The sequence below is a fragment of the Acipenser ruthenus genome, chromosome 23, assembly GCF_902713425.1.
Source record: "Acipenser ruthenus chromosome 23, fAciRut3.2 maternal haplotype, whole genome shotgun sequence".
NCBI classification, from domain to species: domain Eukaryota; kingdom Metazoa; phylum Chordata; class Actinopteri; order Acipenseriformes; family Acipenseridae; genus Acipenser; species Acipenser ruthenus.
This window is the reverse complement of record NC_081211.1, coordinates 22,911,747-22,938,444: the sequence shown is the minus strand read 5'-3', so window position 1 is coordinate 22,938,444 and position 26,698 is coordinate 22,911,747. Positions and strand designations below refer to the sequence as shown.

Sequence of the window (26,698 nt, the reverse complement as noted above, 5' to 3'; positions counted from 1 at the left end):
CAGGATCATCTTTGAAAAGCATGTTGGCTTGTTATTTTTATAAATGTTTACTTTACATGCATTAGATGTTGCACAATGAATGAACACAGCACAGACAGTATATAGTACAGTTTTACAAGTGTTGCAGAAGTTGAGACAGGAAAATATATATACAAAACAGTTCAGCATTTAGCTTCATGCTACTACAAGGTGAGTAAACATAATACTGAATTTCTTTTAGTTGCTCACGTATGGACACCTCTCCAGTAGTTTACATTTTGATATTGAACATTTTCTGGTCTTCTAGAACATGCAACTAAAAACACAAATAGTGATGTGTTGTGGATTTAGACGTAATAAAACTACTTTATATATGCAAGATTATAAATGCCTACCTCATGCAACTGAACCGTGAGAATTTAACTGAAGATAGTAAAAAAATAGAAAAAGGCACTGCATGCTATTACTGATTATGAACCAGTAAGTATTGCTCGCTTTTTAAAACAGGTAGAAAAAGGCACAAATAATTGCTCTTAATGTTTTAGATTTTCCCTCCCCTCAAGCACCAAGGTGTGGAAGCTCTGCACAACAGGTGCCTCACATTTTTATATATATATATATATATATATATATATATATATAAAAAAAAAAGTAGCAAAAACTTTGGTCTAGAAATGTAATATTCTAAATTCTTTGGGGGGGAGAAAGAAGCATATAAAACCAGATCCAAACCTTGTTGCATATCTCAAAATCAGCTTAGAACCTGGAGAGGTTAATATTTCATTCTGTATTTGCTGGGCGTGGCCCGAGGTGGATTCTGCCTGGACCGCATGAGGCAGCTGTAAGGACTGTTGGTGGCAGCGGGTGTAAGTTGCTGTCGCAGTGGTGTCTTGAGGACAGTCCGAAGGAAGGATCTCTTCTCTGGCTGCTGGTTTTCCATGTTGGCACCCCCCCGCTTCTTGCAGGAGTTGGGCTGCTCTTTCAGGGCGTGCACGGTGTGGTACTGCTCAGCAATGCAGACAGTCTTCTTCTTCAGGTCCATCTTCACCAGGATCATGTTGTTCTGAAGCTCAGCCAAGGTCTGGTCCTTGATTTAAATAAATAAAAGCTTGTCAAGACAGAAACAACAGAGAAAACTTCCCAACAGCAAAACGGAAGCTGTGTTTTCTTAGCTCAGCGATTTGGATACCCACATGCCAAGGAGAACCAGCCAACAAAACAACCCTTGTTATAGTTCTGTTAATATTTTCATACAGCAGTTCAGTTGAGAAATTGAGCTGCATTTTAGGGCAGGAGAAACAAGCACTTTTACTTGCAGGATGAGGAAGAAAAAAAAAGTAACCACACACGGAAACAAAATGTGAAAACACCCTTCTCCAAATTAAGTGTATACCATGCCAAAAAGTTAAAACCAACTAACCAATCCCATCAATTACTTAAGGAAAAATTATTTAAGAACAATTCTGGGCTAACTCTGCCAACACTTTTGTATCTGTAGGGGTTGGCAACTTGTCCTTACACTGACACGTATGTCCGTAGCAGTGAATACGTCTCACACAGACATACGTAACTGTATATAACTTCCATTTTGTTTGCCACTCGACATGGTGTCGCCCCCTGATCTGCAAACAATGAAGAGTAATGCACCAGATCTAGAAGGGTTTGGACCTTAAAGGTTACAAAACATGAATATTAAATAAATAAGGGATTATTCCAGCAAGAACAATACTGGAACAGCCATGCAGCATAATGATCAGGAAAGGGACTTGGTTAATAAGGTATTGAAGACATCATTAAATCCAACAGCTCAGTGCCCAAGTACAGTGAAATAAATGAAGGTGGCTCGAGTAGCAGGGTGATAGAATTAAACATCAATAGCAGGGAGCTATAGAAGGCACCGTTTAGACCTCACCTGGAGTACTGTGTACAGTACTGCTCACTGTACCATAGGAAAGATATTATTGCCTTTGAAGGTGAGGCGTAGAGCAACCAAGAAGAAACCGGATCTCTGTGATCTAAGTTATGAGAAAAGGTAAAGGAAATTTGGCTTGCCAGTACACCTACAATAGAAGGGTCTCTTATACTGTTGAAAATCCTTTTAAAAAACAAAAAAACAAAAAAAAAAAAAGGGATTTGTCACCTGGTCCAACAAGCACATGCAGAAAAAAAGGTGTAGAAACAGGATTGTTGCAGAGGTTGAGATTACCAGTACTTTTTATACACTGGGGTAAATTCAGTGGATTTAAACTCAAGAGATAAAAATAGACCCAAGCACATCAGTAAACCTGTTCTAGCAGCCAGTGGGTTAAACCTGGATTTAGAGTTCTAATCCTCTACCTGTTTACTTAGGATCTCATCGCAGGTGTTGAGGGTGTGCCGAAGTTTCTCTGCGCTGGTGTTTCTGCAGCAGGCTCTCTCAGCTGACTGGAGAGACTCGCCCAGCTTCTGGAGTTCCGAGCGCAATGCCCTGATGCTCTGGAAAAGCAGGACAAAAGACAAAAACGGCATATTCAGCAAGGTCACCCATTACACTGAGCCATAATCAGTTACAGAACTAAAGAAACGAGAAACTTAAAAACCACCTGTATATAGACCACACTGATCAATGCATCATGTATATACTACCCCACCCTGCAATGTTATCCAATATGGATTAACAACCATTTGCACACTCAAAACAGCTGAAATGTTACCTTCTGCCCATCTTCCAGTTTTCTGTCCACAGCGGCAGTCAGGGCGTTTGCAGAAGGGGGCAGGGTTACCAATTCCTGAAATGCCTGCAGTTCTAGAATTTAAAAAAAATAAAATTACTCATTACGCAAGTATCCTTGTAAAACATTTAAATAAATGGATCACTGAGGACAATTGGTGCGCTAGAAGACTCACCTTTATTTTTTTCCTGCAGCTCAGTTTTGACTAGCTCCAGCTCTGCATTGGTTTTCTTCAGATCCAGGGCACTGCTAGCAATCCGCTTGGACCTCCTCACTCCACAGGGGGATTCGTGCAGGGTTTGGGACCCGTCAAGGAAAGACTGCTCCAGTTTGGACTCCTTCGATGGATCCTGCAGGACAGCCATCAGCTCCTCAATCCTCTCATCCCTCTCCTATAGTAATAGAAAATTAATTGTTTAACAATGCAAAAGATTTGACTGGATCAACCTTAAAACACTTGCCCAATGCAGCCTCTGAATTCCATAGCCCCATATGAAGATAGTTGAACTTGGATTGCCCAGTCCTTCTCTCACAATGTGTTACAAAAGGTTTAAAATTGTATCATGATACATTACAAGCTCCAGCTCCTCCTACCTGAATTTCTTGTTTGTAATACTTCTTCAAAGATTCCTGGAGGTTTTGGATTTTGTTTTCATATCTCTCTTCCATAATTTCCTTCTCATTTTCAAGAATCTCACTAAAACAAGAACGATAAGTTATGCCTTACTTTACTCCTATATTGAAATAGGCAGCTGCAATATACTTTAGGTATTCAAGAACCACACAACATAATCCAAAAATGTAGCGCTAACATAGGATAAGAGTGTATTTGGGCAGGAGAAAACAACACACACACACAGTCAGATGTTTCCTAATTTAACAAGGCTACAGACACAAATGTGCCTACCTGAACTGGTTTTCCCTCTCGTTTATGTGCTCCATCATTTCATTAAACACTTGTTCCCGTATATTGAACTCCAGGGATAACTTATCCTGTTTCTCTTGGATTAGGTTTTCCTTCAGGACTTCAATTGCATTTAGGAGGGACTGAAGATTATAAAGAATATATTAGTGCCTCACATTGAAATCACCAGCAGCCCCCGAATCAGCCCCTGGACCCAAGTACCACTTTGATACAGAAGAAAGAATTTGAAAGCAACTTTTAAGTCACTTGTGACCGCAGACATTAGTAAATTACTGAAAATGGATCATCTCCCCCTTTTTTTTTTTTTTATTGATTGATTGATTCATTTGCATGGGGCTCCTTGCTCTGTTGCCAGCCCTAATGTGCAACTACTACAGATGTACCTTCTAAAATCTATATGCTTTTATCTATAGGACAGAATTGTATTTTATTATGATAAGAGATCTGGTCCCCAGCACTTAGTAAAATCAGGACAAAATACGTCAAGGGAAAAAAAACAAAAAACAAAAAAAAAATTAACTAACATCTGTGTCAAACACAGTGACGTCTCCTTCATCGTCACTCTCTTCGCCTTGCCCCTCCTCCTCAGACAGGCTGTCATTGGTTCGCATGCCATGTTCCCGTAGCAGGGACTGGATGTAAGCGACTCTAGTTTTGGAAGGTGGAGCATGTACAAGCTTGGTAGACAAAAATAAGAAAATTTGTATCACAAGGAGATCCGAAACCAATATTTAAGAAAACAAAAGTTGAAGGAAAACCTCCTGCAGGATTTTTATTCTGTACAATCGGTAACTAACTGGAAGGTTCTCCTCTCATTTTGCATGGGGAATAAATTGCATTTCCATGTTGCTTTTTGTGAATGTAGTCATTGAAAGGTTTCATTATGAACGCTCCCCTGCATTAACAAAGTTGTAATTTTCCCCACACCTCTCAACTAGCAACATCCTGGTTAAACTACTAAATAAAACCTCAAAGCTGCTCACCTGGGTGGCAATAGCGGAAAACTTCAAGGCCTGCAAAGTCTCATCATACATGGAGGCACACTGGTTAATATTGACGATCATGCAGGACTTCCCACGGCCGCAGAAAAAACCCTGGAACGCCCGCGTCAGCTTACTGTCTCTGAACGGAACCATGTTTTGTTTAGTCCTGTGTTGGGGAGAAAAGAAAAGCATGCACTTATTTCAATCCAGGAGATGAAGAATTTACAGTGACAAGGAAAGGCTCTGCCAATCCCCGCTGACAATAACATCCTGCTGCCAGTGCTTACTTGTGCTGCTGGTTCTGCCTCAGCGCTGCAATGCAGCGGCCCAGGGTGTGGAGGGAAGTGTTGATATTGTTGGCTTCTTTCATCCGGTCTCCACTTTTCTGTTCCTTGCACCTTTCAGAGCCGGCCAGATCACACAGAGATAACCTGAGAGGAGACACCGGAGATGAATCAAATAGCAAGTGTAACAATAACGCAGTATGAAGTGTTTCAACAGGCTTTTCTGCAGAATCGATGCATGAATAAAAGTACTTACTCGCTGATTTTGGGAGCCAAGTCGGATTCAGGGTCACCATTAATGTGCAGAATTCGAATAGAGAAGATGCTATGACTAACGAAAAAAAATAAACATTAACGTTACAAAACAATAATTTTGATTATAATGAAACTTATAATTTTGCTTATTGGGATAGTGTACCTTCTGCTGGAGCAGTGGTTCAGGTTGGTGCTGGCAAAGCTCTGGTTCTTCCTGCCCACTTTCAACACCTTCCACGCATCCTCTGCACTGCTCACATTGATCCAGTTCAAATCTAGATTATTAAACAAATCGTTTAGATTACAGTTACATATTTCAATAGTAATAAAATAGTATTCTGGATTTAAAAAGTTAAAACGTCTCTCACCTTTGACATAGGGGTTCCCGTACTTGTCCTCACACAGTTTCAGAGTCTGTCTCTTACGGTTCTGGTTAGAGGGGACCGTGTCAAGCAGATCATAGAGAAATTCATTGTAAATCTCAAAGAAAGAGACCCACACAGAGTACTGGACGCAGCCCTCCTCTCTTATCTCCACCACATCAGGATCTTTACAACGGCTGCCAGAATCTGATGGCACAGAACAATCTGACATCCACAAATCAGCTTTCATCTACTTATAAATCAGGGAGGCTGGAGATGCTTTGAAACTCAGTAACCCATACCGAGAGACTTACCTTCCAGTTGGCTGTGAAGTTGACTACTTAGTTGGCTAGCAGCAGAGAATGCGATGCCACTGTCAAAGCTGCTGGTCTCAAACCTGGATCTGAAACTGCCACTGTCACTTTTCTTCATAGGGGTCTGAACCTCCTCCTATTCAATTTCCAAAATTTTGAAGTGGTCAGTTTCTTCTATATTTTTTTTTTTTTTTTTAAATCTTTTGCAAGAATCTGGAGATTAGCAACTGGTGCAGAAAGGGGTAGTTTGTCATGCAGCTACAACTTTTGAAACTATATAAAATGAAAACACCCTTAAAATTAATTGTGGAGTATCATACAGATTGCATCAAACCACCTCTATTGTTATCATGTGGTTACTCCTAAAAATAAGTGGTTGATGCAATCAAGGGTAATTCTCCAGCAGTTATTTAAATACTTTAGCTCTAGTTAACCTGGGCAGGGTTTAGCATGATCAAATTGACCTCTTACTATCAAGTACAAAAATGACCTCAATATCTTAAGCTGTTTGCACACACCTCTCTTAGAAATGCAGACTTCTTCATCTCTTCTTGCATGACTTGCTTGCTCTCCAGCCAGATGACCTCGTTGCACAGGGAAGGTTTCAGGTCCAGCCCACTATACAGCTTGCCCTGGATACTATTGAATACAACTGACAGGGAACGGGGAAGAATCCCACCATCACGATTGGTACCTGCAGTAAACCACCAAGAGACAACAGAAGGCAATCAGTCACAGGGATCTATTCAACTGATCTAAAACAGTGTCAGATTTCAATACTGCCATGATTTAAATCCTCCAGTTTCAGATTTTTAAAAAGGCATCAGTAAACTAAAGGTGACAAATGCGAATTATTGGAGGCTTGATTTTTAAAACCTTGGGCACTATTAAGTTTTTAATAAACAGTATTAGTATTTAGATCTGTCATTTAGATGAAGTTGACTGGACCCCACTGTTACAATCAATTACATTATTTTCTGATGATTCTTCAATTATAAGTTGCTTTATGGAACAATAAAGCTAGTCCAAGATCTTTCTTTTTTTTTCATGCAAACATATCGAGAACTATTTTTACACAGGGGTTACAGCATTCCTTTGTTGAATCATACTGTACCGAAACTCATCTGCCCTCATATCCCCATTCACAGTTCTTTAACCTTTTCTCACCTTGTATGGTGTAGGTCTTTCCAGAGTTTGTGACTCCATAGGTGTAAACAAGTCTGTTCTCCCCCTCCAGCACATCTTTTACCACCTCCTTCATTGTAGCATCAAAGAACTGCTTCTGGGTTGTCTCTGGACCTAAAATCTAAAACAAGGCATTCAGATATTTTAGCGATCTGTAAAGTTTTGAAAGCCATTTCAGCTATTTCAGAACCGTAGTACCTGCGAGAAGGTGAATTTGTGCACGGACTGTCCAATCCCGCGCTCTGTGTTCTTCATTGTGAACGAGTCCTTTGGCGCATGTAGGAGAAGGGTCGCAGAGTTCTCAATAAACACACATCCCTGAAGAGAGAGAAAGGTTTCCTTTAGGTCACAGATTCACACAAAAGCATTATGTTGGCTTTGGGATTACCACCACCACCATACCGAAAACAAACAAGAGGCAGAGTGGCAATCAAACCCTGCTGAGTACACACCTGGTCTTCCCCCTTCTCCTGCTCAGGGTCAGTAAAGGGTCGCACGCGGAGGTAGATTTTCACTTTCTCGCTACAGTCCTCTGCTGACTGGAGAGAGAGAGAGAGAGAGAAACAAAAAAAAAAGTAGTTTTATTGAAGTACCAGCCAAGGTTTTGTTTACAGCCATTGCAACAAGACCTGTGCAGCTGTATTGTAATTTTAAAGTAGCCATGAGCAGATCAAAAACATTTCAATGCATCACAAGGCAAACCACTACATTTCAGAATGTGTAACAAACAACCCAAAACTCTAGAGAGATGGCAACATCTGGAAGAACAGTTATTAGGATATTTATACAAAAGAATAAAAGGTTGTTCTGTTTAACAGCTTAGTGTTTGTGCCAACATTGAGCTAACATACGGTATGCAGTATGTCAAAGCCACACTTGGTTAGAATTTCAAATAACTTTTTTCTAACCACTATAGTACACATGTTCTGTCGCGGTGAATGAAACTTAATCACCAGATTAATGCAGATAGCCACGTTCTACACTTTGAAGCCATGAAACCACAGCAGTAAGACAGTATCCGATAGCCACTCAATTGCATACAGCAATTTTGTCAGACACCACCTACAAACACCAGATACTAAACATGACAAAGAGCTGCCCTGTCTAGAAACATGGCGAGCTGGTCACAAGGAGGGAAGTTTACTGAACAAAATATAAAATCCAACACTGCTGACCTTTACATTGTGTGCGTTGCCTTCTCCAGGGGAGATGACAGAGAAGTCTGAAAGGAGTCCTTTGCGAATTCCTGAACCACACTCAGCAGCTGTTGATTCAAAAACAGGAGCCTCCTCTTCGTCAGAGAAAAAGGCTCTCGGAGAAGCAATTGTGTGTGCCATTTTGCAACAACTCTGACACCTACAGAGGAGAGGGAAGACAAGAGTAAGACACATGTTGTATGCTTAGATTGAATTTAATTGTGACAGTTTTATTAAAATGTACTGCCAAGCACAAGAACTTAGAACACTGGTGTCCAGTCACGGCTATTCCACTCCAGGTTTAACAGTTAAAATTATATAATGAACTTCTTCAGGTCTGGAAGGAGGTTTAATTGGTTCAATTAAACAATTTAGAACAGGGTTGGAACAAAGACTGGGAGCGTAAGGGTCAAGGTAGTTTTAAACGAGAATTTGGACTAAAGACTTCTTTTAATGAGGCTAAATGTAGCTTGGTTGTAAATTCTCTATATAGCAGGTAGTCAGCTGGTTTCCTAGTCCTCCTCTTGTTTGATCGGGTAATTCATTCCAGATCTGGGTGCACCCCAAGGGGAGTTGTGTGGCTTTTGATTAATTGTTTGTTTCCGACATATGGGGCACACATTTTTGCAACGGTTTTCAGAAAACGACTGTAACAGCTTTTCAAATATATATATTTTTTTCACTTTTTCAGTCAAGTTGAAGCAAGTTGGTATGTCAACAATCGGCAGGCTTAACCTGCAGCATTGTTAAACCCCGTAAACAATTATAGGACAAAGGTTGCTTAATTGATATAAACTGTTTAAGAGTATAATCCAAAAAACGCTGGTCAAGACAAGCTCTACTGTAAGAGCTTTACGTTTTTATGAACTTTTGGGGAATTTAAAACGTACCAAACACAGTGCAATACAACATGCAATTTTAAATCTACAAAGCATGCAAGAAATGAAAGTAAGCTTTAAAAAAAGGTTATATTTGACAGAATATTAATAAGTAAAACTATAAAAGATCACGGACAATGCTTATATAAAATCTTAATGAGATTCTACCGTTCAAAAATACTACGCCCTTTCGTAATAATCCAACAGTTTTGAGTCATCAGCGGATGGACACTTTAAAATGAAGGATTTCCTTGTTCTTAAAATCCTCTCCACGTGTATATTTCTAAATTAGAGAAATGCATTTATAGACTGCGGACAACACTCCTGTTCCTACTAGCATGATTGCAGTACACGACGTGTTTTGTTATCTTGCTGCATTTTTAAAATGCCCCACACTCATGCGACCTTTGGCACCTGTCTAGTCACACTCGTAGTACTTTGAATGTGCTGTTCCCTGGGTTTTTATCAGAAGAATGCTATATATTTATAATAGTATACAAATAAACGATTACCCAATTCATCTAACAATGATTTTTTTTTAAATGGGTAGATGCACGATTCGAGATAGACAGATAGGATAGAAAGTGTGTATTTCAAATAACTAGATAAATAGGATAGATAGTGTGTATTTTAAAACACATTTTATATCTATCAATCTCGAATCTACACATTTAAAAAATACTATTTGGGTTACTGCTGTTCAATTTAAAATAAAAGCACAACAGCAAGGAAAAAAGAACGTAATTTGATGAAGGATAAAATGGACGTAAAAATACGTACTGGTAGACATACCAGCAGAAACAAAACCAAGGCCAAAATTAGAAAACAAAATAGTTGAAATGTGAACAAAAAATGAATTATGCTGTTAAACAGTGGGTTTATTCCTACATAGAACATAGGCTAATTGTTTGCCATTGTAGTACATCATGGTGTAACGCCCCTCCCCCATCACAACATTTTCTAAATGAATAAAATTCATTTCAGTGCAAACCTAATGCGGGGACCACAGACTGTCGTTAGAGCAAACATACTTCTGAAAAAAAAAGTTTAAAACGTTAATCATTTTTTTCTGTAAATGGCTTAAATGTTAATAGATGTCTTTAAAATCGTTACACAAAAACACGAGGCGTCAGGGTGTGTTTTTAATTTGTATTTTTTTAACCTCATATGTTCCGCCACGTTGCATTAAGCCGGACTGTGACAGATTAAAACACCGGTATTTGAATTAACTTCAGACAACACGTTTCATTTGGTAATCCAGGTCGGTAAACTAGTAAAACGGCACGTTGTTAACCATTATTGTATTATCACAGTAGGTTTAGAACATTCTATAATCTCATGTATGATTAAAAATCGTTCACAACAAATGTTTTACTCACCTCTTTCAAACAGCTTCCTTATTTTCTATGTTAAAATGACTTAACTATTATTTTTCCTTTCTCCCAACGTAGTTTAGGAATACTGAGCTGTATACAAACCATCCAGTTTAAACATCGCGCTCAGCACGACAGCCAATCAAAACCCAGACTGATCGTCCACCCAATAGCAACCTGATCCTCAACGTTAAAACCTACAACGCAGCCAATCAGAATGCAACTTCCTGGTCAGTCGCCACGGAGATGGTCATGGAACTGTGACGCCATTCTGGCTCCAACAGACAGCCTCTGAAACAGAAGTGAAGGGCAGGTGTGCTCAAAATGGCGACCACAGTGATGCAGTTTCATAACGTTTTTGTTATGCAGTTGTCTCGGTTTAAATGTACCTGATGTCGTATGTAGTAGTATGAACACATGCAATACCAACTTAAAAACGCTCTGGTCCTAGTTATGTAAATTCTAGGTCCCCAGTTAAAATGAATGGCACATTATAATGTTAATAATTAATGTTACCGTAACATTTATTTCACAGTATGTGTTATTTGAATTGCTTTGAGCCAAATTCAGTTGTAAGGAGTACTGTGTTATTTTTAATAGTTTAGCAAAATATTTTGATTAAAAGGCACGCGTGTAAATATCACTTGTGTCCATTTGGCAGAGCTTCTGTTTGAGAAAACCTTTGGGCAAATATTAGAATAGCAGTATTGAATAATTTTTAATATTGTGTTACGCTACATTAATGCGGCAGTTACAGTGTAGCCGGGGGGAGTTAAAACTGTATTCTGGATTTTTAACCAGAAAAAAAAAATATCAGCAAGAATGTGGGTGTTTGTCGCCGCTGTAAATTTGAAATATTGTATAAATAATTGGAAAAAAAAATTACAACGCTTGTAACTGTTTTTTTTTTTTTTTTTTTTTTAATTATTTAATATTTCAAATTTACAGCGGCGACAAAAATCCTTTCTTGCTGATACTTTTTTTCTGGTGAAAAATCCAGACCATGTTTAAGGGCGTTTAATAAGACCTTGCAAAATATATATTTTAACAGCCATATACAATTGATTTGCTTTGCCAACATAAACAGATTAATTTCAAATGTTTTGTATAGAGAACGAGAAGATGTGACACATTTTATTGGACTGATTAAACAGAAAATAATCACAAGCTTTGTATCAAAGTAAGACAGTAGTTCTGAATTGTGTTTAAACAATCATATCAGTTTCTATTAACAGATAATTGTAAAGATTATTATTTACAAAAAAAAAACGATTGGAGGATGCGGGCATCGATCCCGCTACCTCTCGCATGCTAAGCGAGCGCTCTACCATTTGAGCTAATCCCCCGACTACGTGATGTAATTGTTTTTGTTTGAAATTTATTTGCATAGGTCAAACAAGTACATTTCCCAGAATCTTATGCCCTAGTTCTTGTTGACCTGGATGTACATGTATGTAGTAACAAGAAAAGAAAATGGCAACCGGAGTGGGTAGTAAGTATTGTATATCGGTTCAAATTTATTACAAAAAATAAACACCAAAACATACAATTGTTGCACAAAACTACTGTAAACACGCAAACCGGCATGCGGTGGCGCGAAAACGATGGTAGAGGAAAGGCCGAGTGTTCGATACATTTTATAAATAAGGATGTTTTCTTACTCCTCAAAACAAAGCCGTTTGTTGTAGCATACATCCCGTTACTACTACTGTGCTATCTCAGCACACCCTTTGTTCATTATTCGCGGATTATTAATGACATCCACTAATATGTCCATTACTATTTCTCGTCAAATTCGTAAACAAAATAAGCACATTTAAAACTGGTGTAGCATAGATTATCGACAATATGCGTATATTTTAGTTTGATGTATTTTTTTTCTTCTTTAAGAGCACAAGCTGACGAGCACGGGTCCGACAGAGCCATGGTCCATCAGAGAAAAGCTGTGCCTAGCCTCGTCGGTAATGAGGAGTGGAGACCAGAACTGGTGAGAAATCCCTCGGTTACAGCACAGCATGCTCCGTGTTTATATGTTTGGCACAAAGGTTTGGGGTCAATTCCTCTCTTTCAATTCCACTTCCAAATCTTTTTAAAAATCAATTCCCAATTCCAGTTCCTTCGAATTCGATTGTTCAACTGCTTTCATTTGAAGTCAATTTAATTGACTAACAGAGTGATTTCAGTGTAGGATCTGTTGCCACTGTGAGAAGCTCATTTTTTTGTGTGTTGTAATCAAAGGATAACAATTTCTCCCTGTCTATGTATCTTTGTTTATTTGTGTTGTCATTAATTCGGTCTACTGTAATTCATTTTTTGATGGTTGCCAGGGTTTCGGTTAGCAGAGCCATCAAACCGTTTGCAGAGCCAGGCAGGCCTCCAGACTGGTTCTCACAGAAGGTAAGATGTTCTTTGTATTACATTGGATGTGTTGTTTCTTGAATTGAATTCTATTTTCACAATTGCTTTGGCTTTCCCTCGGGTCAGCTTTCTGGAATTAGGAAACCAAAGACAATGAGCAAAACAGAATTGAGCTCCAAAACTAGTGGGAGAAAACCAATGATGAGTTTCCCCTGCACAAATTTAAAATAAATTCCCTTAGTTAGATTAAATATATTTATGTATTAAATGTGCAGTAGTTTTTGACAAACACATGTTCCTTTTCCTCCCCAAAGCATTGTGCATCCCAGTATTCTGAGCTCCTAGAAACAACGGAGACCCCAAAGTAAGTGAGAGAGACTTTAGTTTCCTCTGTTACCCTTTTATCTTATATGTGAGATGTTAAACAGTTGAGCTCTGTTGTGTTTAACTCAGGCGGAAACGTGGTGAGAAAGGAGAGGTTGTGGAGACTGTGGAGGACGTGATCGTTCGGAAACTGACAGCAGAGAGGATTGAAGAGCTGAAGAAACTGATTAAAGAGACTCAGGAAAAACACAGGTACAGTACCAGCCTGTTGGCGGTGCCAAACACAGGTGCATTATGAACCATGTACAGTGAAAGATTCTGCAGAACTTTTTCAGAAGAGACAGTGCTGTTGCAAACAGGGTTAAACAGCTGTCAGGAGTTACAATTCAGTGTAGATGTAGAGGTTGTTATTAGGGAATATTAGAAGTAATGAGGGGGGTAGATTCAACTATTGAAAAGACGAAATGGAGATCTATAATAATGTTTGAAAAACATGTGCCTTTACCAAGGAAACTGAAGAAAGAAGCAGAGCTGATTCAACTTGGTCATCTGGACAACAAAGTAGAAGAAATCTGGAATGACATTGTCACGTAAGGGTGTTATTATATACACACATAGACATATGTGTGTTTATTGTTTATTTATTTAGCAGATGCCTTTATCCAAGTAGACTTACAGAGACTAGGGTGTGTGAACTGTGCATCAGCTGCAGAGTCACTTACAACTGCGTCTCACCCGAAAGACGAGCACAAGGAGGTTAAGTGACTTGCTTAGGGTCACACAATGAGTCAGTGGCTTAGGTGGGATTTGAACGGGGGGGGGGGGGCTCTTGGTTACAAGCCCTTTTCTTTAACCACTGGACCACACAGCCTCCTCTCATATATATATATATATATATATATGTTAGTATTATGTATTTGTTTATTTTAGATTCATTTTCAACATCGAAAGTGAGCTGCTTGAAATGATAAATCGATGTAATAAATTTGTATATATAGATACATTTTTATCTTCATGAGATGTTTGAATTGTGTTTTAATGCAAAGGAAGAAGCAGCAGGATGAGGAAGAGGCTGAGATGAAGAAGGCGGCAACTGATGCTGCATACCAGGGTACAGTGGACATAATCACATAATTGCAATTTAGAGGAATGATGAGATAGCACTGTTGGCTGTCATGTACAGCAGGACCGGGGTTGTATTAACACACTTGCTTTGGTTCTCCAGTCCGACAGGCTGCCAAGAACACCCCAAAGAGGCTGCCAAGCGTGACGGTGCGCTCACCAGTGGGATCCAACTCTCCTGGAATGGACTACCCCATGGCTGACACCCCTCAGCCAGCCGCAGATGAGGGCAACGCCAGTGTAAGTAACGGGTAGCAAGGAATTCATTAGAGGACTTCACCAGGACTTGGTATCACGCACTGCCAAGTGTGTGTTTTTGATATATTGATTTTCATTCAACTTTCAGTTGTGAATAAAATGATACAAATTCTAACTATAATGAACTTGAACAGAGAAAGAAAAGCCCTATATTAAAATAAAATAAAACCAGTAATAATAAAAATAAAATTAAAAGTAGTTCATGTATTTTGGTGACCCATCAAGAAATTGAATTGAGTTTCACTGGTCTAAGCCAAACTGTTTGTTCTTTTTCTGCTCTCTTTCACAGGTAGCTCCAGGAGCTCCAGCGGTCCCTGCAGCTGCCCCAATCTTCATGCCCGCCCCAGAGACTCCCGCCCCCCCCAGCACAGCCCCTGCAAACCTGGAGGCCAACCTGAGCTCTCTGATGGAGGACTCGCCCCAAAAAAAACATCTGGGGCAGAAGGCTACCCCACCCCCCTCCCCACTGCTGTCTGAGCTGCTGAAGAAAGGCAGCCTCCTCCCTACTAGCCCCCGCCTGGTAAGTCCATAATGGAATGCCATGTAGCCACAATACAATAGGTCTCAAAATACGTACATCCTGGGTGCAGCAGTGGAAATGTTCTTGTAGTTATAAAAATCACTGCGTACATGTAAAGGTTACTGTGTTAAAGGATACCAGGATCAGTAATAATGGATCTGTTAGAGCAATCCCAATATACCAAAATGAAATATCCCAGCAGGAAGTGCCTCTAATTTAGTAAATCCTCAGCTTTTCCAGTAGCTCGTATCTTATAAACAGTTTGAGATGCCAACTTCATAATTTCAGTATTACGGAAACTACTTTGGCAAAATGCAAAAGTACCCTTCACTTTGACTCCTTAATTGGCCACCATATTGTTATTGGGACTTTGGCTTGCTTTCAGGATGATAAATACCAAATGCTTTGAGAAACTGGCTTCCAATATTATTCTGTCAGTTTAGTTGAATTATAGTTGTCCAATAAAAACCACTGCCTCTGCTACTAAGATTTCCAGTTATACCACCTTTCACTGTCATTATTTTTGTTTCAGGTCGGTGAGACAGAGGTGCAGATGTCTGCAGGTCACAGTGCCAATGCAGGTGTGCACATGGAGCTGGGTGGCATGGTTCCAGGTGTAAACAGTACAGAGGTACAGATGGCCCCTACAGCCATCCCTGCATCGCCTGCAGCCACAGGTAACCATTTTCTTCTATATTTTGAATGGAACCCTTATTTGAGTTCTGAAGACTTTACATTGTTAACAATTTGACTAAGTTCTACTAAGCTTGATCAGATATAGGCTGCAGTAAATACCCTGAAAGGATTATTTTATTTAAAATTAGAATGTTTTGCCAACATTGTATAGAAGTTACGTTTGCTAATGTCCCAGCACGAGAGACTGAGGTCTGAAATGTTCTAAGAGAACACCATGCAGTTAAAGAAGGGAGCAGCACAGGGATCTCCAAACAGTTCTGCCAAAATTTGAACCTGGAATAGCTGAAGGTCTAAGGTCAGGGTCCTTGACAGCCATTCCTGGAAAGATCTTTTTTTTTTTTCAAGACAGTATTTAACTTCTGGCCATCCTTCTGACACTGATTTTAAATTTTATCCTCTCTAATGCTTATTGTTATTTTTGTCTTTGTTTTGTTCTGTGTGACGCATCACATGTGCTGCCTGTCTCGCTGCCTAATTTTAATGTGCTTGTTTTGTGTCTGCTTTCCGTGCTCAGGGGCCCCCACGCTCTCCCGGCTTTTAGAGGCAGGCCCTGTGCAGTTCACCTCGTCTCTCGCTTCCTTCTCCTCTGTCAGCAGCGAGCCTGCCTGTGCTGTCGCTAAACCTACCGCACAGCTGCCTCTGCCAGCACAGCCCTCCTCAGAGCCTGCCTGCCAGCCTCCCGCCACGGAGCCCCCGCCCACAGGTCTGACTTGCCTCCTCTCTCCCTGCATGCACTAGAAAGCTTGTACCTCCCAGGGGGACCCTTTGGAGCTGTGTTTCCACTGCGCTCTGGTGCTTCATCTTGAGGAGCAGCACACAATTATAAGGAATTTTCTTTTGTGCGTTCAAACCTGGAAACAATGTTGTATAGGTGGTTTATTTGTAGATAAGAAGCCCAGTTGGCTCAAGGAACCATTCTCATTAAACCAGAATAGCACGTTGTTCATTGGGTTTCCAGAATGCTGCTATGGACAGTGGAAACACAGCTTTGTTTGTTCTTTATATTCAAGCAACTCCTCCTTTAACTATGGTACATGGCGAGCTGATGAGAAGGAGGCAGTTAATTGTAAAAGATGTCAATTAAAAAAAAAATATTATATAATAGAATAAAACAGCTGCTACAAGATAGAGAAATAACAGATGTCCTTGTATGTGATGCTTGCTTTTTTTTTTTTTTTTTTTTTTTGCTAAAAAGTTGTTCGGACACCTTTCAGTGCAATGTTTCTCTTTTTATTGGACCAAAGAGCAGACCTCTGTAGTAAGTCCTGTGTGTTTTTATAGCTAGTGAGGCTGCTGTGAAGCCGGCCTTGGAGAACTCCAGTGAGCAGGCTGTGCTGGCGGGGACCCCCTCCTTAGTGCCAGGTGCTCTGAGCAGCGAGTGTGTGCCCAGCCCTGCTGTCAGGGGCACGGCTGGGGAGCCGAAGGGGGACCTAGGGGTGGACGAGGACCTGGTTGCCGTGTCCTACATGGGGGACGAGCTGGACCTCGAGACCGTGGGAGACATCATCGCCATCATCGAAGAGAAGGTATTTAAAATCTACTGCTGTGGAGATAACCTCAGTGCCGAGTGGTACAGCCAAGTGAAGCTTGACTAATAATAACTGCAGGAATTAATCAATGAGAGTTTGGGCAGCTTTTTTTAAATCAAGCCTAGACCTGGCTAGTGCACAGAAACACCAGTCTTGTGGGCATCTGTGAGTTTCCCTCCCAGCCCCTTTAGAGGTAGAAAGTGCATGAGCTTGCTGCGTCACCCACCCCCTGGCTCTCCTTTACTTCACTTTTCAGTATCTCTCTTTCTCTGTCTGTGCAGGTGGATGATAACTCTGAGGCTCTGGATGCAGCAGCGGTGGAGGCAGCCCTGTCTCTGTGCGAGGAAGCCGCTGATTCACAGGCGCTGTCTGGGCCCTGGGAGCAGCCCTTCAAGCCAGAGCAGGACAGGCTACAGCCGCCAGAGAGCACCGCAACACCCCCTCAGGACTGTGTGAAGAATAGCAAAACCCTGGTCACTGAAAGTGTGGAGATAAAGAAGGAGATGATTGAGGAGGAGCTAGGGAAAGAGAGCAGCGTCCCCATCACAGTCCCTGACCCCCACCCAACATCCCAGAACTCTGAGTCTCCTGCAACCACTGCACCAGAGTTCACCATCAAAACTGAGCCCGGTTTCAGTGCTGTAGAGAATGGAGTGGACATGACGGCAAGGTCCGAGGTGTGTGCATAAAACTGGTATATATGAGAGGGGACAGTAGTGCATTAGGTTATTTCTGCCTGTACTGAAATAAAAATGCACACGCATACGTAGGGTCATCATAATCTCATTAATACACATTAATATATAAATGCATTTTCTGTGATTTATGCCGAACAAAAGCCGAAAGTTCTAGAAGAAAATAATTTAGACAGGTAAAACGAATCAGTGCATTTTGAATGAGGTCCCTAGGACTTTTCTTACATGGTTATATAATGAGCCTGTTTTGTAACAAAATAAAGTAGCGTACAGTAGCAGTTCACATTTTAAAAACACTGCAATGGATATCTCTTAATAAGCCCAGTGTTGTTTCTGCTCCAGGCCTCCCCAGTGGCCCATTCCTCTCCGTCGAACATCAAGTGTGAGAGCGAAGAGTCGTCTCAGCAGGACTGCCCAGGTAGGCATGTCTTTTACTCCCTGCTCTATTAGCCACTAAACAAAAGATTTCTGCCCTTTTATACATGTGGCCACTCCCCAATTAGCACTCAATTACCTAATCGCCTGCGATTGTTGGCAGGGACAGATTTAACCCCATCCCTGCCAACCTTGCATTCCCACAAACACACACTACTTACATGAAGGGCTTTCTCCCTGCCACAGCACCAAATGTATTTTTCTTTGAAAAAATCAGAACATAAGCTGTATTTGATATAAGACTTCACTTTTGCGGTTAATGAAATTACAGTAAGTTATCATAACAATATAGTTAAAGAGAACATTTAAGTAACAGGTAGATGCCAGTTAAAAATACTACCCAAAAATTACCAAGTAGACTGGCCTCAAATGAGGACAGTGGCACTGAGTGGGTTAAGGGTCCTTTTTAAAAAGTAATTGAAACCTAAGCTGTTGAGACAGAAACATTTAGAATAACAATAGGTATCTAACCAAAATGAATTCTCCTCCAACAGATTCAATACAAGATGAGAATGGACCATCTTGTAAAGCACACCTTAAGGTAACTGATACACCTTTAACTTTTACCCTATTAAAAGATTATCACCTTTTTATATTACCTGGATATCTGATAAACATCTTGTCCACTGTTGTGCTTGTTTAAAGCATCAATTCGCAGTACTTGCACCCCCTGTGTCTTTTTGATTTAGATGTGTTTTTCTTGGCATGTGTTTTATTTCGAGTTTGACCTCCACATTGCCTTGTGAGCGCGGCACTATCTCATTGGCTGATGTATTGTTTGATGTCACTCCTCCCAGGACCTGACGGAGGAGGATGGCTGCAGTGAGGAGGCCAGTGTGGACGAGCCTAAGGAGGAGGAGTCTGGAGAGGCGTACCTGTCGGAGATGGAGAACGAGCCGCCAATCAGCGAGAGCGACGACGGCTACAGCATCCACAATGCACCGCTGCAGATGCACACCCTACCCGAGTCCATCCCCAGCAGCCCCGCCTCATCACAGTTGTGAGTAAAAAGAGTTGAGCACCTTGAGCCACTAGCAAGGAGAAATGTTATTATTTTACCTTTTAATGATCCAGAAAAATCCCATTGAGACTAACATTTCTTTGATAGGGAAGACTATGCAATCTCTTGAGCTTTACATGAGATTGTCCTCTTTATTTATTTTTTACAAATACAATATATGCTGTATTTATTGTCCTGTTTTCTTAATTTCATACTGATGTGCTAGTTCTGGATTGCAGTGCTTTTAGGTTCTTTTGACTGTGGACCTCCCCCAGTGACAATGCTTGTATGTCTTTTCTCAGCTCAGTGTGCAGTGAGGACCAGGAAGCTATTCAGGCCCAGAAGATCTGGAAGAAGGCCATCATGCTGGTGTGGAGAGCGGCTGCTAATCATAGGTAAGAGCCGACATGACCAGAAAATCATTCCAAGTCAACGCTACTGTCAATGTGTCCATTCTAGATTTAGAAAATATACCTGTATTGTTTCTTTTGTTTTACAGGTATGCAAATGTATTCCTTCAGCCTGTAACAGATGACATTGCCCCAGGATATCACAGCATAGTGCACAGGTAAGAGAAAATCAAACTCCTTATCCATTATCCTTGCCCTTAAATTAATGAAGGATGGTTTGTGGGAATCTTTGCTGACAATCTGTTGTTGCTTCAGGCCGATGGATCTCTCCACCATCAAGAAGAACATTGAGAACGGTCTGATCCGCACCACGGCAGAGTTCCAGAGAGACATCATGTTGATGTTCCAGAATGCCGTGATGTACAACAGCTCCGATCACGACGTCTACCACATGGCTGTGGAGATGCAGAGAGACGTCCTGGAACAGATACAGGTACGGCCAAACAACTGGCAAATGATTAGCTTCAGTTACGTTGTAAGAACATCTTAAACACGGATCTAAAGTCTATTTGTTACTTAAACATTCATCAGAAAATAATCAGTGAATCGGCATGCAGTGGAGATCGGAGAAGTCCAGTCACAGCACCCTTCATGTTCCAGCCCTGTGCACAAGTCTAATGAAGCCTGTTTTTTTCTCTCTTGTTTTCTTCATGTTCCAGCCCTGTGCACAAGTCTAATGCAGCCTGTTTTTTCTCTCGTTTTCCAGCAATTTCTGGCAACCCAGCTGATCATGCAGACGTCCGAGTCTGGCATCAGCGCGAAGAGCCTGCGAGGGAGAGACTCCACCCGCAAACAGGACTCCTCGGACAAGGTCGGTGTGTGTAAGTCCGTGTGTGTGCCTTTCTTTTAGTTTTTTAATTGAGTTTTCCAGGATAAATATGCATCCGACCTGTTGTGCCTGTTTGCTTGAATAGTAAATTAAGTTTGGTGTCCGATTACCTTTTTTTTTTTTTTTTTTTGCAGTCCAGTAACAGAGTTTGTAGGTTCAAAGACACCAGTGTGCAATTTAAGTGTTCTTGGATTTCTGTGCTTTCAGGTCATGATGGTTATAGTGACTTTCTAGAGGGGATAAACAGGGTGTTTTTAACTACGAGGTATTTCAAAAGTATATGTGACATTTCATAGTTCTAGGTAAAAAAAAACTGATTAGCATGTCGGAAATACGTGCCACAGGGTAAATAAAACGATTAAAAAACAATAAAAAAATAAAAAGTTGTAGAAATGTTAAGAATATCTGAGTTGCATAGCTTATTTGTTGTGTTTCAACTGTAAGCATTCGTAGGTTGTGGTCTTGTGAAAACACTTTGCTGGATTTGGGTGTGTTTTAGACGTGTTGCTAAGTCTTATACTTGTGCTTGACCTGTGACTCCATGCTTGCAGATTTTAAAATATGTCCTGCTAAACCATGATTCTTCTTGAAGAATTTTTCCATCTTTAGATGACACTGGGAATTTCAAATCCCTCAATTTTACATGTTTTTTATCCATAGCAGCATAATATGTTTGTATAGATACATACATACATACATACATACATACATACATACATACATACATACATACATACATACAGGTGTTTTAAACTAGTGTAGTGCAAGTTGTAGACATTTTGTACATTTTTTTTTCCTGGATTGAAGTACATAGCGGTGCTGTTGCTCATGAGAACAAGCTTCAAAATCTGTTAACTTATACATGTGATTTCCTCCTCTTTCTGTAAAAACAAGTATATCTGTTTGTCGTATGTGTGTCCTGTGTGGTGCTGTGGTTGTGGGTGTGTGTGAGTCTGTGTCTCGGAGAGATTCTGTGGAATCTGATTGGTGTTTCTGTTTGTCCTCTCACAGGACAGTGTCCCCATGGGCTCTCCTGCCTTCCTTCTCTCTCTCTTTGTAAGTATCGAATGACTGTGGAATGATTCTGTTAGTTGAAATACAGAGCTGCTCAGGGATTTGAGCAATATGCCTGGGTATTGAGAGAGATGCATGTATGCGTACACACACACACTGAGTGCATGTGTCCACTTTCTGTCAAATCTAAATGCTTTTTTTAAAGAATAGAGAAGACAAGGTTAAACAAGGTCCACAGGCCACTGTTGGACACAGTGTCATCTGTCTGTCTGTTTGCTGCAGTAATGTCAAAGCTGTTGCTAAGTGGCAACGTTGGTTCTTGGCATTGGCGGCTGTCAAATCTGAACTATGAACCCTCACAAAACTCAGACCACTTGGAGTTCAGGATTAGTAGTACTAAATACCACAGGCACACATTTATTGGTAACATTCAATTGAAAGACTGTCCAGTCACACAATATAGATCATGATCTGATGGATGTTTATGAAAATATTGTATGTATCATTGTTTATGGTAACCACTTTCAAAGCAGAGTACCTGCATCTGGCATTCCTAAAAATGTAGTCATGTGTGAGGTAATGACCAAAAAAAACCTGTACTTTGCTGCATGGCTGCATAGCCCACAGCAGAGTTTTAAAAAGTATTTTGTTAGGTAAGGTACGGTAGAGCATTAAACCAGAAAAAAGCATAATATCCAAGTTCCCCGTCCCGTCCCATCCCATCACGTCCTGTCCCGTCCCCATGGTTTCTCTGTAGGAAAGGATGTTACAGAAGGAGGAGTACATCAGGATAGCTCTTTGCATGGACTGCGCATGTAGACATGTGGGAGATTAGTAGAAAGTTCCCATCAGGATACAAAGTTTTCATCGTCCAGAAATAGGGAGAGGAGAGGAGTCGGTAGAGAAGTTACTAAAAGGAGCTTTCATCATGGAAAAGGTATGTAGTCAGTAAGTTAGAGATCAAACCTTGTTTGCAAAAGGTAAACTATTGGCCCAAAATTTGAATGTGCTTGAAAAACTTTCGTTTTTGCAAACCCTTTTGTTTTCTTTTGTGTTTCAGTTCCTATGAATGTACTCGTCCTGGTTTACTGACTTGTGTGTGTGTGTGTGTTTTTTTTTTGGATACATAAGAATGAGAAGCTAGTTTTTTTAAAATCAGATGGACTAATCGTGTTACCTTTTTGTTTGTTATAAGATGTAGTAAATAATGTGTGTGTCATGATTCATCAAAAACTGAAAGACTGAATAATGTTGGCGCCTATCCATTGAATAAAATTACTGAGCTTAAAAAGTAATATTCAACAAGAAACAGCTGTCATGGTTCTAGTATGTTTAACGATACAATGTGTGTAAAATATTGATATCGTTTTTTTGAAATGGATACACATGTAAACAATTTACTGTACATTTTATTATTATTATTATTATTATTATTATTATTATTATTATACTTTTCTCTTTGTGTCTGTTAGCAAAGTTTCTGACTTCTTTTCTGCTTTGTTTAGGATGGCGGGACAAGGGGTCGCCGGTGTGCAATTGAAGCAGACATGAAAATGAAGAAATGAACATTTTAGCCGACCAGCAATGTTGTTTTTACCAAATCTGACAAAAGTGGGGCTAACTTCTGAACAGATCCAGGTCCCCATAAAAAGAGAATATGATCTTTTGCAGTTTGAAAATCAGGGAGGTAGCATATTTATCATGAAGGAGACTTGGACTGAAGCCCTGAAACTTTAATGACTGCATTAAACAGCACTGCACCTGTACCAGACCAGTGCTAATGCTTGTTCTAAACACATGTAAGATGCTGCCCCTTCAAATGGGGGCATGAGCTTTCTTAAGTGGTAGAAGGCCAGAGAAAGTATCTGACCTTTACACAATACCCCGTACAGGCACTAGTGTTTGAACCGTGGACGGTAGTTCACTGGTATGTGCTTATTGCCACTGATTTTGTCATTTATAACTTTTAATCATTAGTTGAAAGTTGATGAGTGGTTAGTTACTCTCTCTTGTTTCAGTTGTAACACTGCATGGAGATTGTCCTGGGGCAGTAGAGATGGGGGTTGGTGTATTAAGAAGACCTGGCCTTTTTTTTGGTACGACTCACATGTTTGAAGATGCTGGATAGATCAACTCTGGCAAACCCCTGCTTTCAGGAGCCGAATATATTGATTAGATTTACCTTGATTGTAGAGTTTTGTCATATTTGTTAGTATTGCTGAAATGCAGATCTTATGTAAGTTTGTAAAGTAATATTGTATGTACAGTTTTTTTTTTTCTATTTAAAAACAAATGTGTTTTAATAAAAAATAAGAATCGGTTTGTTTCATTGTTCTTTTTTTGTGTGTGCAGCAGGCTTCCATTGTTGCGTTGCTTTGATCTTGAGCTCATCCTGAATATTTACTCTTTGTACGACTAAAGTATAATAAACCGCGCCAAAGAAAATAACTTTTTATATGAAAAGAGCATTGTGACTTTATTTGTTATCCCTGCATGGGTACATAAACAGTACGTATCAGGAAGCAGCAGCAGCTTTTCATCTGTAGCATTGTTTGTGAAATATTTGCAATGCAAGCAAATGAACAGAAGAGAAGTTGCAGCAGTGGCAATTTTGCAAGTGCTAATAAACCTTGGTTCGCTCTCATTTATAAATGAACTAGCCAACATCAGTAATGTAGTCATCAGTCTGCAATCTGTATAATGCACATAGTTTTGTACAAATTCATGATGTTCCGTATTAGTTGCAGTTATTTTAAAGGGACCAATACAATGCAGTGTGCCGAGAGCACCACTCAAAAAACGATCACTAGCATGTACTGCTGTATTGCTCTTTCTTTAGATCTGACTTAAACATCTTGTTTGTTTGTTTTTCCAGTTTCGTTCTACGTTTTTCACATTCAGCTCAATACGAATCAGACATGGAGCAGAAGGAGGATTTAGTAATAGTAATCTGCTTGTGTGGTCCAATACTGCCCCTTGTTTCTTAGGAATCTGATTCTGACTCCGAGCAAGAGGAAGATGTGGAGAGCGAGACTTCTAGTGGGTTCCTTCCAGAACATCTGGATAATCAGGGGTCCGAGCCAGAGAGTGATCAGGCAGAGTTAGGAGAGAGCACAGAGAGGGACAGTATAGAGAGTGACCGGCCAGAGGAGGAGAGAGATGGCACAGAGAGTGAGCCCCTAGAGGAGGAGCACAGTATTGACAAAGCTCTCAGTGCCTCTCTGGAATACAGTTCACTGTAAATATTACACTGTTTACTACCCTGCGCTCAATATTAATGCCTAGTCAATAACTACTTTCATATCACTCTGTAAAAGCCAGATTTGACCAACGTGTCTTCCTTCAATCAAGGTGTGTGTAAAATATAAAATAGATATGGGCTCAGATGGCAAATGAGTGGATAATAGGAACTGTAGTAATTAAGACTTCAGAAACTGTCATTCGCTTGACTATTCAAATAAACCTTTATTTTTGTTTGGTTTATACTATTAATATGTTGTTCCTTGTTGTCTTCAGTGCAGAGTCTAGCCCCGAGAGACAGACCTGCTCTCAACAAAATAAGAAGATTCTACGGCAGACATGGAATGTCATAGCCAGCCACAAGTAGGTGCAGCCTGGATTCTGTAGCCATGTGTGTACTCTTGAAGTATATCCAGGGGGTCAGGTGACCGGCCCAGTGCAGTTTTGCCTTGTATTACTTGTACCTAAGGTCTTTCTGATGTGCAAATGGAAAAATCGATGGATAAATCTTGCTGTGCAGTTTATTATTGATTCGTTGTATTTACAGGTACGCTTATATGTTCCTTAAGCCGGTTAATGAAAAATTTGCTCCAGAATATTACCGTGTTGTGAAAAGGTGAGTCTGGGTTATGCAATTTTCTCCTGTTTGCATATTTGACGAGCCCAGCCTGACCTTGGTGGAGGCATGATGCTGTAATCTTGCTGCAGACCCATGGATCTCCTGACTCTGAAGAGGCGCGTGGCGAAGGGGCTGGTGGACACTCTGGAGGGGTTCCAGGGGGAGGTGATGCTCATGTTCCAGAATGCCTTGATGTATAATGATCCCGACAGCGAGGTGTATCGCAGGGCGGTCAGCATGCAGGGAGACATTGTGGAGCACCTGCAGGTATGTCAGGGATTTCACAAAGCCAGCTTTTAGTTCATCATCCCTTATAATGAGGCAAAAGAGCTGTCAGCAAACATCCAGTTATCAGTGAAGTATAAGATGAAAGGCAAGTTCTTTTGATATCAATAAGCCCTTACACTCATCCTTATCATTTAGACCAGGACACTGATAAAGGGATGGGAAATCTCAGAGATGACATCGTTATCCTGAACCATGCTCAAACTATGAAGATCATGTGCTGCTGCCTCCCACATTAAATCTACCAGATGTTACACACACTGTATTTTTAAAGCAGAAACATTAACACATTGTATTGTTCTCTCTGTTTTACAGATGTTGATTTAAAGAGGTTGAGATGAGAACGCTGCGGAGCGCTGACGCTCTAGATCTGGGTGTGCATGTGCTGTTTTACCTTCAGCGATTCTTGTGATCCTTTCCTTCTGCAAGTGTTTATTGTTCTGAAAGTATGTTATAATATACACGGCGTACTAGTGTTTTTTAAGTTTTAGAAGGTTTAAAATACATATGAAAAGCTGGGAAAATATTTATGTCCCTCCCTCCACTCACAGTCCTACCTTGTGGTTATTCTCCATGCAGGTAGAGACTGTGCTATTTCCCTTGAGAAGGGGTGTTCCTTGTTGGTATTCCAAGTTCTAAAATGAAGGAAATTACTGTCTGTTTTTGTTCTTGTTGTCATGTTAAGCTTTTAATTGCTGTTCTTGTTATGTGTACTGTTAAATAAAAATGTTATTATATATACTATCATAAGATAAAATGATTGGTCTCCTCAATACCTGTTTTCGCTGTATGGTCCCGATTTTGAGGAAGGTGTCCTAGGATTTCAATATGTCTTCCCGGGACACCTTGCTGTTTTTAGTCACATCCATGTAGATCAGATTACTAAATAAGTTAATAAATCAAGATAATATTACTGCAA

The 26,698-nt window shown here is 40.3% G+C and overlaps 2 protein-coding genes and 1 non-coding gene across 8 annotated transcripts; 1 reads left to right on the top strand and 2 right to left on the bottom strand.

Annotated features, from left to right (window-relative positions):
* Positions 1-5: 5 nt before the first annotated feature.
* Positions 6-10,625, bottom strand: LOC131699641 (kinesin-like protein KIF20A). The gene is made up of 19 exons (XM_058996851.1): positions 10,452-10,625; positions 8,174-8,354; positions 7,451-7,537; positions 7,197-7,316; positions 6,981-7,119; positions 6,332-6,507; positions 5,814-5,949; positions 5,506-5,706; positions 5,301-5,412; positions 5,139-5,213; positions 4,886-5,029; positions 4,599-4,764; positions 4,140-4,292; positions 3,598-3,737; positions 3,285-3,387; positions 2,866-3,082; positions 2,673-2,764; positions 2,317-2,454; positions 6-1,066 (listed from the first exon to the last, which is right to left on the bottom strand). The coding sequence occupies exons 2-19, from the start codon at positions 8,333-8,335 to the stop codon at positions 752-754; spliced, it is 2,676 nt and encodes an 891-aa protein (XP_058852834.1). The 5' UTR covers positions 8,336-8,354; positions 10,452-10,625; the 3' UTR covers positions 6-751.
* Positions 10,626-11,718: 1,093 nt separating this feature from the next.
* On the bottom strand, positions 11,719-11,791 carry trnaa-agc (transfer RNA alanine (anticodon AGC)). The gene has a single exon. It is a non-coding gene; the product is annotated as a tRNA-Ala (tRNA).
* A 69-nt stretch (positions 11,792-11,860) lies between these two features.
* Positions 11,861-26,523, top strand: LOC117964556 (bromodomain-containing protein 8-like). 6 transcript variants are annotated; one of them, XM_058996845.1, is made up of 25 exons: positions 11,861-11,937; positions 12,336-12,432; positions 12,773-12,842; positions 13,118-13,167; positions 13,257-13,379; positions 13,637-13,717; positions 14,174-14,238; positions 14,353-14,489; positions 14,797-15,027; positions 15,560-15,704; positions 16,238-16,426; positions 17,005-17,249; positions 17,534-17,929; positions 18,290-18,365; positions 18,877-18,923; positions 19,180-19,382; positions 19,685-19,777; positions 19,882-19,950; positions 20,048-20,225; positions 20,499-20,603; positions 24,623-24,873; positions 25,152-25,238; positions 25,423-25,491; positions 25,584-25,761; positions 26,095-26,523. In XM_058996845.1, exons 1-25 carry the CDS (start codon positions 11,919-11,921, stop codon positions 26,104-26,106), a joined length of 3,216 nt encoding a protein of 1,071 aa, XP_058852828.1. In that variant the 5' UTR covers positions 11,861-11,918; the 3' UTR covers positions 26,107-26,523. The 6 variants fall into 6 exon arrangements, with proteins under 6 accessions (XP_058852828.1, XP_058852829.1, XP_058852830.1 ...); XM_058996846.1 differs by lacking the exon at positions 16,238-16,426; XM_058996847.1 differs by lacking the exons at positions 24,623-24,873; positions 25,152-25,238; positions 25,423-25,491; positions 25,584-25,761; positions 26,095-26,523 and adding exons at positions 21,633-21,677; positions 23,141-23,954.
* The last annotated feature ends 175 nt before the right edge of the window (positions 26,524-26,698 follow it).

Bases quoted from the DNA above. Each gene is read 5' to 3' on its own strand.
- LOC131699641 (XM_058996851.1), bottom strand. From the start codon at position 8,335: ATGGCACACACAATTGCTTCTCCGAGAGCCTTTTTCTCTGACGAAGAG. The intron at 7,538-8,173 runs GTCAGCAGTGTT...CTCTCTCTCCAG, and splicing joins GCAACGCACACAATGTAAAG to TCAGCAGAGGACTGTAGCGA. The intron at 2,765-2,865 runs GTGAGTCTTCTA...TTTAAATTCTAG, and splicing joins GCTGCAGGAAAAAAATAAAG to AACTGCAGGCATTTCAGGAA.
- LOC117964556 (XM_058996845.1), top strand. The intron at 17,930-18,289 runs GTGTGTGCATAA...TTTCTGCTCCAG, and splicing joins ACATGACGGCAAGGTCCGAG to GCCTCCCCAGTGGCCCATTC. The intron at 19,951-20,047 runs GTAAGAGAAAAT...TTGTTGCTTCAG, and splicing joins TATCACAGCATAGTGCACAG to GCCGATGGATCTCTCCACCA.